The sequence below is a fragment of the Megachile rotundata genome, chromosome 6 (assembly GCF_050947335.1).
Source record: "Megachile rotundata isolate GNS110a chromosome 6, iyMegRotu1, whole genome shotgun sequence".
NCBI lineage: Eukaryota > Metazoa > Arthropoda > Insecta > Hymenoptera > Megachilidae > Megachile > Megachile rotundata.
In genome coordinates, this window is record NC_134988.1 from 18,426,043 (window position 1) to 18,445,134 (window position 19,092).

Below are 19,092 nucleotides of genomic sequence, written 5' to 3' on the forward strand. Positions count from 1 at the left end.
TACATAATAAAATTTTATTTACGCAATAAGGACATAAAATAAACATTAAAAATGCACAAGATTTCCCCTTCAAAAAACATTGTATATTGCTACAAAGATAAATTAAGAAGTAGACTTTTTATTTAGGGAAGTCACGTAGACATTTCTTAATTGTATAGGAGACAAATGACCATCGATGCTATCAAAATTTTGAACGAACAATTCTGTCACTTGAAGGTTGAAAAATTCCATTCTATTTTTTACAGCTGACATATCTCGAAATTCGCGAATAGTGATATTCCTCCTGTCGATAACTTGCTCGTCAACTAAATTAACTTTGCTGGGATACATTGAATCTCCTGGCAGAACATGTACCTTTCCATCCTGCAGTTCCACCTTTACCTAATTAAATTATTTAGAATCAAAACATACTTATAGGCATATTTTAAAATACATACCGGTAGATTCAATAGCACTCCCATTTTGCTACGATCAATCGCGAAATCTAATAAATTGTCTATACTTTCAAATTTCGCAATCCTAGCAATTTCGTATTGTTGCGGAGGTGGCAGTACAATATCTGAATTAGAAAATATGTAACCACCTGGCTGATCCCACTAAATAACGTGTAAGATGTTAATGATACGCACAAGATCACCCAAGTGATACATTGATACAAACAAATTTTACTTTTGAATCCTCTATTTCCGTTGCTTCTATAGCAGAATTTACATTGTTTGGTAAGCAGGCCAAATAAAAAACGGTATCAAAACGTCTTCCGGTATAATAAGTTGGTGTCAGCCAATTGCTCCATTCGTAAAGAGCCCATAAATCCGGGTAACAATTGAAGTTTTCGCACAATGAATAAAACTCTGTTGCATCGTTGTGTACTTTCGTTTGCCATCTGCCCAATTCGTTTTCAGAAACTAAGTAAAATGTACACGTTTAATGATGTTACGTTGTATTAAAAGATAGAAGTATTAAACAATTATTCAAATTACTCTTAACGTGTTGTGCCCAACCAAAATTATCGGTACTTTCCTTTGATTGCTTGCAAATTAATACACCGCATTCTTCGAAAGTTTCACGAATTGCGGTGATACGCAATGATATTTCTTTTGGCAATTCGTTTGGTCTTGATTTGAAAATTGAAGGACGCACGCTCGTGTTTGGTGTTAAGGACGAGAAACTGTTAACATCGAAACCAAAGGCGGAGAAAAGATTGTGCCATTTCAAATCAGCGTCCGACGGATGCACCACGCCACCAGGGAACACGTAAGTACTTGGCATAAATTTCGAATTCTGATGTCGTTTTAAGCACAACAAATTGTAGTCATACTGAAACTATATGTTATTTTTAAAACTCTCCCCAGCTGTCTGATAAAAGAACTGAATGGTTTTCAATTACAGAGTTTAAATTTTCGCGCGTTTTTTAGGTTGTAATGTATAGGCTTCGATTATATTAATAGCAACGCTATCCACTAATTTTAAATGTAATTAAATGGTTACGTTAGTTTACTATGAACAATTGCAAATGTCTATAAGATATTTTGATACATTCATCTTAAATAAAAAGCATAAGCGAGTATAATGTATAATACTTACGTTTGAGGGTAAAGAAGGACGAATATATTTTTGTGTATGACGCGCTGCTAAGATTAAACTAGCAGATTCTTTCCAAGCTTTCATGTTTTGATATCGAAGAAACTGGTTTAGGTTAAAATAATATTTTAAAATTTTTAAGTTGGTTTCGTATATATAGTAAACATTAAGGTTATGATTCCACTGTTTCTAACCTGACTAAATTGCGATACATGGTTTTTTACCTACCTAAATGTACAACTACGCAATACGATTCATATAATTTACTATGAAATTATATTTAACGAGCGAACGATTATCGATATCTTTCGAGTTTTGTTATGTATGAATTACATATTTTGCATTTTACAGTACCAGTGTTTTAAAATACTATTATATAATACAGGTTCAACAGGTTTTCTTATCAGTAAATGAAAGAAAATTTTTAATTATATATATACATTTTTTATTAAATACACGTGTGACTGTTTTATATAATATTTTGTAATATGTTATGTACAATCTTATGGATCAATGATCTGTTCAGGAGTAAAATGTTATGGACATTTTATATACACAATTACAGTTATTACACTAATAAATTATGTGAATGATACAATACAATATGTCATATCATACATTTTAGGAACTATATCAGACATGTTGCAAAGGTTATGTCATGTATCTTTTTCATTTTTCTCTTTATCAGTTGCTGCATTCAACAATTCATACAACTGATACACTTGTTCATCTCTAAACTTATCCAGATCTTCTGGTTTTAAATTTTTACCTAATGGTTTTGACATATGAGGTCCTTTCAATCCAAGTTGCTTAGTAAGCATTATTGCATACTCCTGCAATAAAATAAACAATGTTCGTAATTCAATTTAGTAATATTAAAATTTAAATGCAGAAAAGAAAATTATGTCTTTATGTTGTATTTCTTAGGTTTAGTCTAATATACATGCCAACTGAAAACTAACCTAAATTTTCAGAAGACAAGTTCTAATAAAATGTATAAAATCAAGTACTTACTGTCCATTCATTTAGAAAGGTCGATGCTGTAGCCTCATCACAGTTCTTATGTCTTTTAAATTCGTCTCGAACATAACTATTTCCTAAAGGTTGAACTTCAGCCGGTAATCCGCGATGTAACCTCAAAATTGTTTTGTACAATATTCTAACACGTTGTACATGAGAGAAAGTAGTCATAATTTCTTTATTAAAAGTATGTACAATATATATACATATCAAATAATGATTTTTATCTAATACATTTTACGATACGATAATTTAAATATCAAATTAAATGGGATACGTATCGTTAGAAATCAACACTAGTTTTTATACGTATTTGTACATCCATTTGTAATCTTTGACATATGTACTCTTATGATCATATAATATGCGATAAAAATAATTACATTTACATAACTCGAATACCGGTATAAATGTGTTTATATTTCTATAATGAATATGCAACGCGATATTCGTTTCAATTTCAAGAACGTATATTTATGTTCACGCAGCCATTGTATAGGTAACCTTTTGCAGAATTCATAAATTTAAATCATTGCATTATCCAACATGTAATTTAATTTTCCATGACATAAATTTTAGTTGACAGGGTATGGAATACATAAACCTGTATGATATGAAATTTATTCGGAATTAACCAGCGGTGAATGAGTCCTTTCTCGCAACATGATCAAGCGCGTGTTCAAGCGTAGAAAATCACATTTTAATCGTGATTTTCACCATTTTTGTTACGGCACTGGCAATGACGTAGAATGCACGCAAGCGCGGATCATCGATGCCAGAAACGGGCGTAAAAAGGTGGCCGGTTGTTCGACGCGGGTGTTGTTCAGCCGATGTTAGTCGCCGCTCGGAGCGTGCAGTGTATCGGTGTCAGTACGAACGGACGCGCCACGATTTATCGTGGTAAACGTCTCGTAGGCGGTTTATGAATCATATGATTCACCGATCAACGATATTTTCACTCGGTGTTACGTGTTGAACAAAATCGAATCGAAAGCAGAAACGAAAAACTGCTCACGATTCAGTGAAAGTGGCAGACGGAGCGGTGACAGCGAGATTTCGCGCGTGTTCAAGCCGGGAGGCGCATGTTGCTCTCCTCAAGGTTCGATCGAGTCGAAGACAGCTGGGAGAGAATTGTTCGGGAGGGATGCTTTGAAATACAGACACAGTTATTTCATTCAAGGTGAGCTTCTTTTTATCGTTGCTCCTCTAGTCGGCTGACTTCGTCCGAAAAAGAGATAGTATACGTCTGACCCTTTAACCCTTGGCAGCTTAAATCGTTTACGTATGATTTAGAAGAAAAGAAGAATTCTGAATTACAGTCTGATTATTAGCTTGTTATTGTTTTATCTTGTACAGGTTTTACTGCAACCCTTGGTGCATTAATTCGATAGAAGAAGATAAATGTATCGCAGAGAGTTTGCATTGTATATGTAATGTAATCGAATCATCAATAAAAGAAACTTTTTAAGAGCTTCAATATTACATTACTAATAGCGGCCGGTCACTAATAGTCATCATAGTCGTATCATGCCGTGCCACACATGCCCCCTTCCACTGCGGCAGTCACCGTGTTAAGTTCAAAATGCATTATAAATAATAAAATAAGATTTAATAGATAAATATTTTGTTTGATCAATTTTTTTTACAATAAGTTGCTTACACTTTGATCTTTGATTACACGTGAATAATATTTGGTAATCAGTAGGATTTTCTCGGATAACGTTGATAATATTACGTACATACTATATCATAATCTTAAGTAAATTTAAAGGTTTCCGTAAAATTTCTGAGAAGAACATCACAGTTCAATTATCGGAACATTATTAAGTGCATGTAAGAGCACTGTTATAGTTAACGGATCTCGAATCGCGAGAGGAGAATATCAATCGTTCAACATTCTTCAAATACTTTCTTTATGTTAAAATTTTAGAAAATCTTTTAAATCCGTTCGTCCTAATTCCTCCGCTCTATTTTCTTGAAATTCGTATCGTCACGATTTTCGTGACCCGGAAACTAGTTTGGTTCTACGCGAGAGGCGGAAGAATACGAGTCGCTCGTAAAATCGCTGACATTTCGTGAAGTTTACGATTTCTTTGACAAGAAAGCTTTAACAACAGACATTACCAAAATATCTTGTACGAATTTTGACTTTATTTGAAATACATATTGAAGGTTCTTTTTATGACCACGTATTAAATTTTTAATTTATCTGAAAACAACCATTTTGATCGATTGTTCATTTACACATGTAACGAGTCGAAGTTGGGAACCAAAGAATCATGTGTCATTTACGAATATGCATGAGACCTCAACGCAATAGGTGATAATACATTCCCTATCATAAATACGATATGTTTGCATATTTACTCACTACGAATTGATTAAAGTTGTCGTGCTTCGAAACGAAAAAAGAGGAAATAATTGCAGTGTTGACTTTGGCTGACATAACAAACAATTCATTTTTACAAAAATTCAGGTTCTCCTATACTTACTTTATACAAAATAATTGTATGCGTTCTAGATAAAACATTTAATCGACATGTCAACCTGAAAATGCGTAATAAACCCCGTGCACACCCTTAATCAAACCATTTTCGGGTTGCGTGTGACACGCATCCCTTACGCACATGGTACACGCAATGTGTACACATTTCCTTGTATTCGATTAATTTAATAGAAGGTACTGGATGACAATCAAAGCGTGATCCTCGTGAGGTAATAAAAGTAATTATATTTCATCAACTTCATTTGTGCGCGTCGACTTGTTGTGTTGACTAGTACCGGTTCACTCGCACACGAGAATTTAATATCCTTCGTGTGCTTGTGTTCTGTTTTGTAATAAAATGTTGTATAATCGCCAAGCGTATATTTTGCAGTAACAAGGTGATGCTAATTCTTGTTACTCAAACGAAATTTAATGAAAAAGTAATGTTTATGAGTCCCTATATGATTCACTTTCGGTTCACTTGAATTTTCGCGCGTTAGATTACGACTTGCTCTACAAATTCCCACCTTGGTAATTAACTTGTTAATAGTCATATTAATGCGTAATAGCCGATAGATTGCTGTGGAGGTGCAGAGAATCAATCACACCGTAAATTGAACGTTCATTGAGTAACGATTCAGTCTAGTACATATGTATGTGCAAGTTTGTACATGAGGTTTACACGATTGAGTTTCCAGAACGGTGAAGGCTAAAATTATCGAGATTCCACAATGTCTCTGTCATTGGTATCGATTCATAGACAACGCTGACGACTGCTAATTCAGTGTTGGAAGTCATGTTGCTCACAGTTTCCAACTAATGAAATTGAAACAAAGAGGAAGTATCGAAGAATTTTCTATGGACAGTATGTTCTATACACTGTCCTTAGTCACCTGTTATAGCCACGCATCAGGTTGTTATCTGTTTGTCAACTAACAATAGATAAGGTGATGATTCATTTCTGCAACCACTGCCAATGGAAATAGCAGGAATAGAATAAAACATAGTAACAATAACTCTAATAGATTAATGCAAAAGAACTCATTTCTCTAATCAAACTTTTTCACGATTATTGTAACATTTTGAAGCGTTTAACACGGTCGTTATTAGCGGAACATAAATCGGACAGCGTCGAAGGATCGACGAACGAAACGTAATCGTATGGATTGTCGAAAAGAAGAGCAATTAAAAACAAGTGTCCCTGTTATTTGATTCGAGTAATATATTTCTTGAACCGGTCTGGTAAGCGCAAGACGACACGTGGTCGATTGAAATGCAGCTTCACGTACCGGGTTACTTAAGTTAAGTAAATGGACTTAATGCAAAGCGACTCACAAGTATCGTTTGCATAGGCTTCAAAACATCGCGAGTTCTTGAATTTCATATACACCACCTTTGAAACGTTATTTACCTGTTCCTCGCCTCTTTCCTCTCGATTATCGTTAACCCTTTTCGGTAAAATATAGAACATCAATTAACATCGTTTCTTTTCTATAAATAGAATTTACGTTCGCAGAAGTTTGCGATCAACGCGAGAACTATAATCGAAGAGAGTATATTTAAAATTTGTAATAGTTCGCGATGATTTTTTATCTGGTTTCACCGATACATAGTTAGGCACGCGTGTCATCGATCGTGTATTCTGTTGTCAGCCTGCTATTTATCAAAAGGGGACATTACTCCACCTTTTCCGTAGGCCTCGATAAGACGATACACCGACAAACGCGAAAAATTCTCTAATGGATCGAGTTAAAAACGAATTGCACGTTAACTATTCTTTTGATATCGCGTTTCCTCGAACCAACTGTGCGTGAACCAAGGTAACTCGCCGTGAAAAAATTCTAATCTTTCCTCTTCGTGTAACCGGAAGTTTGTTACGTTCCTGCTTCTGCTTTCTGACTGGAAGTATAAAAATAGTGTTTCAATTGTTTATCCGAATCCTGTCGTTCGTTTAATAATTTTAGTAATAAATGTTTTAACGTGTCTGACTACGCATGTCCGCTTCTACTACGACTGTCAACGCCACCCACTTGCTACGTTCGCGTAATTAACGGTGACTGCCGCGGGGTCATTGAGTACCGAAGCCTTAAATCTAATCTAATCAGACAGAAAACTTTTTTTAGTACTTTTATTTCATTCACTCGATGGTAAAAATATCAGGTCGTTGGTCACTAGTAACCGCCTTAGAGCAGTTAAGGCGTCATTATTTCGTAAAAGTTGCTTATGATGTGTTGCATTATGATCATTAACCCTAAAATATAATTTCCATTTTATGCATCTATCAGTATAGAAGAGCGCTTTAACCTTCTCTTTATGACACCACTAAATTCTTCGGCCGCATTTCTTTGTAAGTGTCGAACGATAAAACCGTGCGTGTACATTCATCGGCTGTAACGTTTGAAGATAATAGTAAACTCATAAAGGCAATAAAAAAAACCGTGTCTGGCTATTTTTGCGAATTTCTCGCCGGTAAATGATCTCGTGTCGAAGATCGATAATGCGATGTTATCGTTATGACCATCGATTGTTCTTTCTCTTATGCTTCGTTATTTGATATCATGTTAACAGATAATGATGAAACATGTTCATGAAAATTGGTAGACGCACCTTACTCGATACGTATAGCCGTGTGTAATTGTTCGATAATTAAGCTGGGTGCGCCTCTTTTTACCGAAACTGATAAAAGCTCCACTTGTTCTTAGAACCATGTTGTCGGGTAATTTCAAGTATTTCTCTGCTTTTGTTCTTTGATCGTGAATATACATGCAAGCGTTTCTTTCAGCCCCTGGTTCTGTGATACGACCCACCCTTGTATTTGGCTCAAACGTGAAATGATAAAGGGGGAGCATAAAGGATAGTATTCGAGTAGCAACACAGTTCGTTATATCGCCAGCTTCGGGCAAATTTTCACTCGCAACTAGTGACTCTCCCCTGCTATCGTAGTCTACAGAGATCCACGGAGATCATCGCACTATCAAAGGCGGAAACATTTTAGCTAACTGAATGTGTTCCAAGAATTCTCTTACAGCTGTTCACCGTAACGTGCATAATGAGGATATTTTATGTAAAATGGTTTATCAAATCTTTTGTTAATTTTCAACATTTTTCGAAAGACAGCGAAGATAAATTAAAGTAGAACATTCTCGAAAATTCTCATATGCATCGATAGGGCAGTCATAAAAAGCGAAAGCAGAATGTAAGAATAAAACGGGTGGCGCGTGTTGGACAAAACGAGGTTAAAGGTATCCGACTGCGGCAGTGTCGTATTGATTCCAGTAGAGCTGACATTGCCGTTGCAAAATCTCGAGATGTTGACAACGTACACGGTGGATAATTTTACGAACGGTCCCTTTTAACCGTCTCATTTTCTTTGTGTTTCAGGGTGAAACGTCGTCCCAGAAGATCGAGGCATGCCGAAGTATTGGCTGAACGTGGCCCTTCTCAGGGTTATTCTGCCACTTGTCTTAGCAGGATGTGAGTGCAATATCTAATTATAAATCGATGGATCTGAACCAATGCATCGGCGTATCTAAGAAGCAGTGCCAACAATGTTGTATCCGTTTTCTGTAAAATTTTTTATCAATCGATTTTCCGTAATAGGATGCTTAATTGTGTCTTTCGTCATCAACTCCCCTTAATTATTTTATGCAGCGTGTTTAGAATAGATAATATAAGCGTGCCCCATTTGTCACGATAAGCTTTCAGGAAATGTTACGCCATGTTACGATAGAAGAATACTTATTAACGTACTTAAAAATGAGTCGAAAATATTATTATTGAATTTATTATAAAGTCTTAACTTTTCACGCGTAAAGTGACCACAGTAAGCTATCCACTTTACTAAATTTATATTGATACGTGGATGTAATTAGTACTCTTAACATAATTCCCGTTCGAAGTTTGTTTCATTTCGTGTCGGCTCACATTCTGATACTATAAAAACCGCTCTTCTATTCGCAGACTGCACACTGTTTACTATTTTCTCTTCCTAGTGAACACCACCCAAAAGTTTGACTAGTTGCCAGCGGTATTCAAGTGTTCGTTTCTCGAGTTCCAGAACAATTCATGAATTATTTCATTATTTCTGTCTTCTGTTGCGCTCGAAGTACCGTTCTCTTTCAGTGCTTTAAGTTAAAAAGGGAGAAAGGTAATACAAGATAATTACGTACAATCGTAGATAATTAAATTCGTATTATTTTTACGTACACGTGGTTTGTTGAAATGCGTCCTGTATTCTTTTTTCACGAAGCATCGTTAATTATAGAAACTGTGGACGGTTAATTACATTGTCCAGCTTGTGCAAGATGATAATACGAGCGATAACAGCGTTACACTAAACACCGACATAGTCATTTCTTCCCTGTTCTTTTTTTTCACGCCGATTGCGGTCACAAGATCAGTACGAATTCTTGAAACTACCGTGCACAATAAAAGAATTACTCGTGGTTATAAAGCAATTCAGTCGCTGGACAAAATTCGGACAATTTTCGAACGAAAACGATGCCCTATCTCTCTAATTATAGACGACGCCTTACAAATAGGAACGACACCGTCTCGACGTTGGAATTTTGCGACATTTCCTCAAATTTATATATACATATGCTGGTCGAACCGCGAGTCACTTTTACAAATGCTCGTTTTTCCTTTTAACAACGTGGGAAACGCATTGCTTACGTCATCCGTATTCTTAGACCGCTGCATGATACTTGTTCACAACAAAAATTTGTTCCTTTTCCGAATCACCACCAACGGTGAAACTCTGTCGGGTGTCATCAACGAGATATTTTTCTAATTCGAGAAAATAAGCTGGTATTTGTCGAAAACGACGTAGAAACGTTATTTACGATACATTTATTATGACGCATCGTGGACCGATGTAGCATATGTGCCACCGTTGATAACACTCCGATAATTAATAAGAATATTAAACTACGCGTGGTAATAGAATGGTCAACAGATAGACACTCAAACTTGACGTGTCATCATTAGATAAATTTTTATTCCGATCTTGTGTCGGTGTTGGAACGGGAGAAAGGAGTTAATTTTTCCTTTACCTTGAAACTGATACTCTCTTTCCAGTTTCACACGATTCATTCGCTTTCAATAGGATCAACAGCAACGTAAGGTCGTTACTCGATTACGAGTTGCTATTTCAATATAGTGATGTCATCGGAGAATCACTCAATGTTTTTCAGACATTATCATTCATTGATTCTTTATATTTCATCATTTAATAGAGACTATTTAAACACTAATAGTGCTGAAATTTGTAGTTTTAATCTATGATAAAAAGACCATCTCGTGCTTCAGAAAGTGTCGCAAAGTTTTTGAAGTACAACTGTTTGCCTTTTTAGTAACTGAATGACCCTCGTGTATTCTTCAGCGTTATTATTTTATTCGTGTATCTAAACGGAAGATTGAAATGTCAATACACCTAAGTTTCATCTGCGAACTCCCCAGGCTGAAACTGACCTTTTCAACGGGCAAGAAAATTGTCATTCTTTTATCCAGTCCCTGTTTCATATCGTCGGAATGAAATGCATTTCTTCGCGTGACGAGTGTCGTTTAGAAAATGTCGCGAAATGTCGGTTTTGTATCGTAGATCATTGTTAAAAAACCATTCTTTCCATTATCTACTATAGAGTGCAAAAGTTAAAAAGAGTTAAATTAATAATTTAAGTTTATCAAGTTTATCGAGAGTCCAACACTTATTACTTGATTATTGGGTTAAACAGGTACGGTATGGCGGCCCGTGGGACTGTCCCTAGTTTATTTTGCTCTGATGCTATATTCGCCCCATGTCCCTGTACCAAACGCAAAGACAATGGCTGGCCATACGGGACATTATTTGAAGACCTGCATCGGCCTATCTTTTCTCACAGCCACCAGTCAATTCACCTTTCACATAGTTTTGCTGGCGTTGCCAACTTACGGACATTTTCTTCAAAACTGTATGTAAATCACGAACAAATCTAATGAATTACAGTGACTCCCACGCTTCTTCGCACACATTCTTGAACTTTTTTTTAGATCAAAAACATCTCTCTTCGAGGATACAAATTTGTTATTTATCGTTCTATGCAAAGATATGTCAGTCCCGAACGAGTCACTGTAACTTCGTTAAAATATAATTTCTCCGTTTCCGACGTACTTGAATGATTTTTAGGCGAACTGATGGAAGTGATCTTCAGACACATAGGTTTCGTGAGGCTAGATAGCGCGTCAGCTTGGGAGGTCCTTTTTTGGCTGACCCCAGAGCTAATTGTTTTACCTACTAGTATAGCAATGTATTTTATATGTCGTTCCCTATCTCAAAAGTCGGTCACCAACGTAGAAGACGATGCATCGTTGCATCGGGGTGCTGTTGCTTCGAAAAAGACCGAGGACAGCACGGCAAAGGTATTTGTACTAAACACGAAAATCTAAATTTCGAAACACGAAGCGAACGCGAATTTCTCTCTCCAGATCATCAATTTTCTGGGGCGTATCGGAACCTACGTGGTCCTGGCGTCATTTTGCATCACAGCATCCTTGAAACCATCCGTGGAAGGTGGTTGTTACTTCCTCGTCTTCCTAGGAGCAGCTACTTGGTGGGCGTGTAATAAAGAGCTTCGGAAAGGATTCGCTGTACTTTGCAGGATCATGATGGCCGTCGTAATCCTTCATCTACTGACCCTGCTCACTTATCAGAATCAACTGCCTCAAGAATTGATCCCTTTGAATAGGACCTGGCAACGTTATTTTGCTCTGACCGCGATCTATCGGACGAATTGCAGCGATCCGAGAAACGTGGAATACGCTGAAAATGCTGATTGGTTGGTTTACGGCTACTGTTTGCGACTGTTTTGGCTCTACTACGTTTTGGCTTTGCAATCTCAATTCCTGAGCAAAAAACCGGTGAGTTCGTTGGTTGCATCGATCCGTTTTTCATTAATCGAAAGTGGAATTAACGGAGAAAATCTTTTTGTTAAATTTCAAAGTATTAATCGACTAATTAATTACTGTCATAGTGTTTCGCTAAAAAGATGTTTGAATATTTGGGGTGACTTGGAAACTACCGATAAGCAATGTAACATTTAAATTTGTTAAAAGCTTGAATCTGAATCGTTCTATCTTCTCAGATTGCGTGCCTCTTCGCCTGTTATTCAATTAATTATTCCTTACGGTTAAGGAGAACAATTAACACGAATAACCGTGCTTCCACGATGTCTTGACTAACTTTTCAACCGATCCCAGTCTTTATCCGATAACACTGTATTCTCCGTTTTGAAGAACGTTGCTTTTACTAACGAGGCGTTCCAGGCAAAGAAAGTGAAACGTTTAAGCGGCAAACTGGAGAACCTGGACACTCCATTGTCTAGACACGTTTCCATCAGAAGAAGGACACCTTCTCAGAGATGGCAATCTGCCCGTCGAAAGGCCCGCGTAAGGATTCTTCGACCTGCATGATCCAAATATTCCCGACAAAGATTCTTCTCTCCTAGTCACGCTTCTATCTTTGCCTTTCCTTGTAGAAACAATTCCTCGATCGATTCGAAACGTTGTTCATCGAAGTATGCACCATTTCCATTGTAAATTTTTCCTATTCAGTTCCGTCTTTTATATTGCAATGGTCTTTTAATGGAATGCAATTACGATTACACCTTTAATTTTGTATATAGAAGAATGGTAATGGTTATCAAGATTATTTCTTTATTGTTTAATCGACCCATTCTCATTGGCGTAACTAGAATTCTTGTTCGGTGCGAATAAGGTTCTCTAGCTTTATTAACGGTACTAAAACTTTGCTCTCGGCATGATTAAATAGCTTTGGAAAATATCGAAATTTCGGGACTGGAAAATTCCGAAATTTCGAAATGGAAGTATTTGAAAATTTGGGAAATTGGGTATGTGGAAGTATAAAAATTTGAAAATTTGTAACTATCTTACACTGTATATTCCTCGCGTTACGTGAAGTGGGCCAGTCAATAATTAAAAATAGTTATGCCAATGCTTATTGCCCGTCAGACGACTTCCGTCGTTTTTTATTTGCTGTCGCCTTCCAGATTTGCGGTTGTTCTTTAACGCTGAGCAAAAAAAAAACTCTTTTCCGTTTGGATGCCGCTATGTTTAGTTTGCCATTGTTTTAGAAGCCGATCGTTAATTCGTCGTCCCTACCTGTCGACGAGCGCACACCCGTACGTATAATGATTAAGTTTGCACGTTTCATTATCACAGCAATCACTCTTATTCACTAGTTCCGTGTCGATGTTACTCTTATGTATTTCAAACAAACGCATTTAACCATTTCGTTGCGACAACTATTACGCGACAATCATAAGTTGTTCGAATTCGATACACAATTTCTTTGATAGTTATTTTAACGCTCTCGAGCGCAACGAAAGGGTTAATATCTTTTTTATCTTTTTTATTTTTCGTGCACTCATCGCACGTTACGTTCGCACTTGGATCTCTTACACTTTAAGAATCGCACTACTTTAATTAACGGTGATGGTGATATCATTTTACTCTCTTTTAGCTTGCACGTGTATGCTTAACGAGAAGAGAATTTTATTTTAGAAAATAGATAATTATCGAAAATTAAAATTCCATCATGAAAAGTACTATAGTTCTTTGTAGAAATAAGATCTTTTAGAGGTAGACAGAGGTCATTATTTTCGCTTTTATTCGGTAGTTGATGAGGTTTGGATCCGGAAGAACGGGACTGTTGCAAGATTCAACCGGAAGCGTCATCGTTCAAGACGGTCATCAGGATGACAGTATTCAGCTGCAAAGTCTTAGCGAAGGTTCGTATGCCATCAAATCGAGCATAAGAATCAAAGCATAATTAATAAAATAAACTACAGCTGCTCCTGATGAACAATCTGGGATCATCGAACACATCATCATGGCTGTATATTCGATTTTCCAATTGATCATCAATTCATCTTACATCGCCACTAATATCATAATGATGGTAAGAAATAATAAAACACTGACATCATCGAATTCTACTAAAAAATATCAAGTTTACTCATTGAATCACTCGATTGACCAGACTTGGAGCATAATGTATCACAGTTGGACAACATTTGCTTTGTTATTATGGGCTTTGGTCCTTTGGATGGTGCCTAACAAACGAGCTTCCATGATGAAATGCTCTCCCTTTATCGTTTTTTACGCGATGCTTCTTCTTCTGGGACAGTACATTTATAGTATGGATTTGACCGAGGAAGAGTTACCGACACAAATAAATGGAGTTAAAATATCAGAAATCGGTTTCAGCAAGACCGAAAGTCATTGGCATTTAGTGGTTAAAGTAAATAATAATTTACATTTCTAAATCTTTCGACCCCTCAGTTTAAAGGGTTACATTAGAACTAATTGTATCTCTAACAAATCTTTTGTAGTGTGTGTTCATATCGATGTTTTGGATTACGATGAGACAGTATACCGCTGAGAGAACCAGACAAAGGCGTTCTTCAGCGTTGAGAGACATGGTAGCTCCGTTACATGTTTCCGTTTCGACAGCCACCACTGCCATGCACCAGGAAGCGCCTGAGATTAAAAGCAAATTCATGAAAGATGTTGGTATTCTTCTGAAAAAGTTGCTGACCAAGTTTTGGATCGCTGTAGTAGCCATTATGCTATTTATCTGCGGAATCACTGGCGAACGTATGACCGTCTTCAGGATCGTTTACATGTCTCTCTTCTTGGTTCTAGTCATTACATTCCAGGTACATTAAACGAGACAGCGAACTCATAATTGTCGAAAGAGATCGTCGAATGTTCGCTGCGACTACGAAACGTTTGTTCCATAACTATTTTTTAATTCTAGATATCCTGGACAGTATGGAGGAAGATGATGTACTCGTTCTGGCTCACAGTCATCGGATACTCCGTGATCATGTTGATCCTCGTCTACACTTATCAATTCGACAATTTCCCAGAATATTGGAGCTATTTGCGCATAGACGAAGACCTGCAGATGGACATCGGTTTAGAGAAATACGCGACCAAAGATCTTTTCGTTAGACTGTTAACACCGACCTTCTTCGTCATCATCACCGTTCTTCAGATTCATTATTTTCACAAAGACTTCTTGGAAGTGACAAATATCGAAAGATTCGGGTCAGTAGGTTGGCGATGTCACTTAATCTGGATTAATGACTCGATAACACGTGTGATTAACAATCGTAGATACCGGAGTAGTCCTGTCAGACGATCCAGTCTTGGCCACTCTCCGACCTTGGACATAGTACCAAATATACCTGCAGACATTTTTATTAGCGAGGAGACAAACGAAACCAAATACAGCTTGCGACAATTGAAACGTAAGTTAACAAACTTCGCAAAAGTTAATTTTCCATCGAAAATATTAACTATGCTGTGCATTCAGGAATGTCCAAATTGGAAAGAGTAGCGTTATTTCGCAAAATAGTCGGCCATTTGGTGAACTTCTACAATTACACGTGGCTGTTCCTTGAAATTCATATGCAGAAGATTGTTTTCATCTCTGTGATACTACTTTGCGTGAACGATGTGAGTTATTGATCGATTTAATTACTAAATTTTGTACTCTTAACGTGTTATATTTAAATTGCACTTCACAGGTTTGTGCCATTAATATAGTGTTCGTCGTGATAGTGGTTATTATGATCAATTCTAGACGGAACGTTCAAATATGCACCGTTAACACGATCGCAGCGATCATTGCTCTCTTAATGGTTGTAAAGATGCTTTATCAGATTCAGTACATCGATCATAACAATTGGAACGTTAATTGCACGGTAAGATAAAAATTAATCCAAAAGAAAAGACCTGAAATAACCAAAATTGCTATCGATACCATTTCAGAAAAACATAGATGAATTTCAACAGCCATACGCCAGCAACAACACAGTATACAACATAGCCGAATGGTTTGGTATAAAGAAAGCAGAGCCAGGACATCTCGCAGAACTACTGAAAGGCTATATAGGAATCATAGTAGTGACCACCGTGAGAAAAATCATCAGAATTCGACAGTGCTTCCATCGACAAGAACGTGGTGAACCTCTGGACACGCCACAAGTCATGTTCCCATCGATCACTAGAGCAGACGCTGATAAAGGACTGCCAGAATGCATAAAGTTCCTGTTCAATTACGGATTCTACAAGTTTGGCGTAGAAATGTGTCTGATAGGAATCGTGGCTTTGATTGGAACAAGACTCGACTTTTATTCGGTTCTATATAGTATATGGTTGTTGCTGTTCTTTTCCTTGAAAAGAAGAACTATCTCGAAGATTTGGCCATTCTTCAAGATTTTCGCTATAATCCTTTTACCTATTCAGTATTCTCTGGTCGTGTCGCTGCCTTCCTGGCTTTGTATAGGTCATTAAATGTCCATGATAATAACAATTAACATATTGAAATATGCACGCCATGAAACGAACGAAACTATTCTTTTTCAGATTATCCATGGGGTGATTCGAAAATATTGAGGAGGCTACAAGAGTGGATGTATTTCCCTGATCCAGATTTCCCACCGAATCCCAGAAAACTAATATGTAAGATTACCTTGTTCGAAGATGTTGCTTCGATCCATTTGATGACACGACGAGTATTGATTACTGATCCTGTTCCAGGTGACTTCATTCTGTTGATGATGATCGTCAGACAGAGCCTCGTTTTCAAAATCGAACAACGAAGCGCAGCGTCTGGCGTAGAATTTCCAGCAGGTCACAATTATTCCGTGTACAATAACATGGAGAAACCGAATTTCGTAAATCCTGTGAAAGATTACGTGTCCCACATTCATTCGTGGTTGGACATCGTGAAACGAGGCGTGATGATGAGTCTTATGTGGGTTACCTTGTCGATCATGTTCTTGGCTGGAACCGAGAGAACCAACCTGTTCTCGTTGGGTTACTTGATCGGAGCGTTCGTGTTCCTCTGGCAAGGAAGCGACTTTTATTTGAGACCAGTCAAGACGATTTTAAAATGGTGGAATCTTCTGATTGGATACAACGTTACCGTTATCTTCTTGAAAGCCTTGCTTCAAGGTATAGGTTGTGTGCTGACAACGGAGGTAAGCTGTTGATCGATTAAATAATACGTTGATAATCATAAAAGTACAACGTCGAATAGTGAAAATTTGATGTTTCAGTTGAAGACTTCAGCATGTCCAGTCATTCAGTTATTCGGCATTAGCTGTCTAAGAAAATTCCGAAGTTCTACCAGTGATCTCGAGTTGGGAAAAGCAGAATGCGAAGTACCTCGCGAAGACATAGGCATGGTCTGGGACGGCCTGTGCTTTGGCTTTCTGCTACTGCAGAAACGACTCTTTAAGAGTTACTATTTCTTCCACATAGTGGATGAAACGAAAGCCATGAGCGTGTTGGCTTCCCGAGGAGCTGAGTTGCTCGAAGAGCTGCACCAGAAACGCATCGAGATCCAGGACAACGTGGAAAAGAACGTGCTACAAAAGTTGAAGTTTAAGATGGACAAGATCAAAGCCAATCAGAGAAAGATACAAGGACCCAGTTACAGAGAACCCCAGACGCACAAAGTTGGTAAGGACTGTCCTGATCTTCTAATTTATTTCTTCTCTAGGTAATGGAACAATCTGGTTGATTAACTGATTTGTGTAGTCCTGAATGTCTACTTGGTCCCCTGAATCCTTTTGAGCAGTGTTGTCTATGGGAATCTTTGAGATACAGGCACATTTTCCATTTAAAAATTTTGTTTTTTAACGAATCCAACTTATAGGACATTCTGATAGACAATTACTTTTTGAAACTAATTTCTCGGCTTCCAATAATTCCTGCTCTAAGTAGCAAGCGACTTCATAAGTCCACAGTAAAAGGGTTGATCCTACACCCTCTATCCTACAACACCTAAGTCGTGACTCACCTACACCATTAGATATCTCACAGGCTAACCAAGAATCTCTATATTTAATGCAATCGAAAAAAAGAAGGGGAGGCGCCTTTGGCGAAGTCTTCCAGCGTAAGTTCGTGCGTCTCCGGTCATACGCCTCCTCAAGGTTATCAAACGCCGATCGACGAAGACGAGGAGGAGCCACCTCCGTTGACGCCACGAGCTGCGTCACTGTTGCAGGCGCCCACTCCAAATTCCGCGGTGATGACAGTAAGCCTCGAGGGTTATCTCGAGCCCACTCGTATTTCTTTCGGTTCTCCACCGAGTAGCGAGCTGAATCCACGTGGACCATCGCCGGACGAGACGTTTCCGGTATTCTCTCCTCCGCCGTACGATCGAGGACCGCCGGATCGATCGTTGACCTCGTCGATCAGACATCGCCGTCAGTCCAGCTTCATCGGTCCACCATGGATGAACGGGCTGCAGACACCACGACAGTCGATCGTCTCGACCACCTCGCGTTCCCCGCAATCTCATCACACATGTAACGACACAACGGGAACAAGATCGTCGTCATCGATCTGCTACGATGTCCTGTACATACGCTTCCGCTCCTGCACCTTCTAGATTAATCTAGATCATCTATGACGCACCCATGTCTTTTCCGTTTCGTATCCTCTTCTTTTGATCGCGTTGAAAGTTCTTATAAAATTCTTCTGTAAAAACTTGGATATCGCTCTTCATAGATTTTCTTTAGTATCATCGATGAATTTCGTTCAAGATTTCTGTACTTTAAATCTCTCTGTATTTCTTAATATGCTTTCGTCGAATTCGTTAGATGTGATCTTTTGGATAGATAGTTGTAAATAGTTGAACATAACTTCGCATATATTTTGGTTATTCTCGATCGATGATTATGTTCTATCCTACCTTGGGCAACCATCCTCTGCCATTATCATAATCAAATTTACTTATTTTATAGGAAAACACGACGGAGATCCAAAAATCCGTTTATTTACTTCACAGATCGTCTACTCTGTTAATCCTGCTGATCGTGGACTTCAAGATGTTCGACATGTAATATACTATATATAGATGTATATTGTTGTAAAATAGATCGAGTCGTACGCGCAGATGATATTTCGTTTTCAGTTTTCTTTATCTA

The 19,092-nt window shown here is 37.7% G+C and overlaps 3 protein-coding genes across 21 annotated transcripts in view; 1 reads left to right on the forward strand and 2 right to left on the reverse strand.

Annotated features, from left to right (window-relative positions):
- Positions 1-1,944, reverse strand: LOC100875299 (acyl-coenzyme A diphosphatase NUDT19). 4 transcript variants are annotated; one of them, XM_012287363.2, is made up of 6 exons: positions 1,810-1,944; positions 1,585-1,686; positions 981-1,323; positions 670-905; positions 438-596; positions 1-381 (listed from the first exon to the last, which is right to left on the reverse strand). In XM_012287363.2, the coding sequence occupies exons 2-6, from the start codon at positions 1,666-1,668 to the stop codon at positions 103-105; spliced, it is 1,101 nt and encodes a 366-aa protein (XP_012142753.1). In that variant the 5' UTR covers positions 1,669-1,686; positions 1,810-1,944; the 3' UTR covers positions 1-102. The 4 variants fall into 4 exon arrangements, with proteins under 4 accessions (XP_012142753.1, XP_076388836.1, XP_012142754.1 ...); XM_076532721.1 differs by having other exon boundaries at positions 1,776-1,898; XM_012287364.2 differs by having other exon boundaries at positions 981-1,317; positions 1,585-1,898.
- Piezo (piezo type mechanosensitive ion channel component) overlaps positions 1,140-19,092 on the forward strand; it is a 27,048-nt gene continuing 9,095 nt past the window's right edge. For 4 of the 16 annotated variants that reach the window (XM_012287347.2, XM_076532714.1, XM_076532710.1 and 1 more), the window contains exons 1-19: positions 3,424-3,781; positions 8,468-8,560; positions 10,822-11,037; positions 11,253-11,485; positions 11,552-11,983; positions 12,359-12,511; positions 13,216-13,263; positions 13,761-13,872; positions 13,933-14,042; positions 14,124-14,384; positions 14,476-14,802; positions 14,904-15,196; positions 15,266-15,399; positions 15,465-15,607; positions 15,679-15,855; positions 15,923-16,439; positions 16,520-16,615; positions 16,694-17,136; positions 17,215-17,620. In XM_012287347.2, the coding sequence (XP_012142737.1) occupies positions 8,497-8,560; positions 10,822-11,037; positions 11,253-11,485; positions 11,552-11,983; positions 12,359-12,511; positions 13,216-13,263; positions 13,761-13,872; positions 13,933-14,042; positions 14,124-14,384; positions 14,476-14,802; positions 14,904-15,196; positions 15,266-15,399; positions 15,465-15,607; positions 15,679-15,855; positions 15,923-16,439; positions 16,520-16,615; positions 16,694-17,136; positions 17,215-17,620 (4,165 nt within the window). In that variant the 5' untranslated portion in view covers positions 3,424-3,781; positions 8,468-8,496. Of the gene's footprint in view, positions 1,255-3,422; positions 3,782-8,467; positions 8,561-10,821; positions 11,038-11,252; positions 11,486-11,551; positions 11,984-12,358; positions 12,512-13,215; positions 13,264-13,760; positions 13,873-13,932; positions 14,043-14,123; positions 14,385-14,475; positions 14,803-14,903; positions 15,197-15,265; positions 15,400-15,464; positions 15,608-15,678; positions 15,856-15,922; positions 16,440-16,519; positions 16,616-16,693; positions 17,137-17,214; positions 17,621-19,092 lie in introns of those variants that run through there. The other 12 variants (XM_076532703.1, XM_076532708.1, XM_076532704.1 and 9 more) reach the window with 11 other exon arrangements.
- On the reverse strand, positions 2,111-2,915 carry Sdhaf3 (Succinate dehydrogenase assembly factor 3). The gene is made up of 2 exons (XM_003704269.3): positions 2,596-2,915; positions 2,111-2,414 (listed from the first exon to the last, which is right to left on the reverse strand). The coding sequence occupies exons 1-2, from the start codon at positions 2,770-2,772 to the stop codon at positions 2,238-2,240; spliced, it is 354 nt and encodes a 117-aa protein (XP_003704317.2). The 5' UTR covers positions 2,773-2,915; the 3' UTR covers positions 2,111-2,237.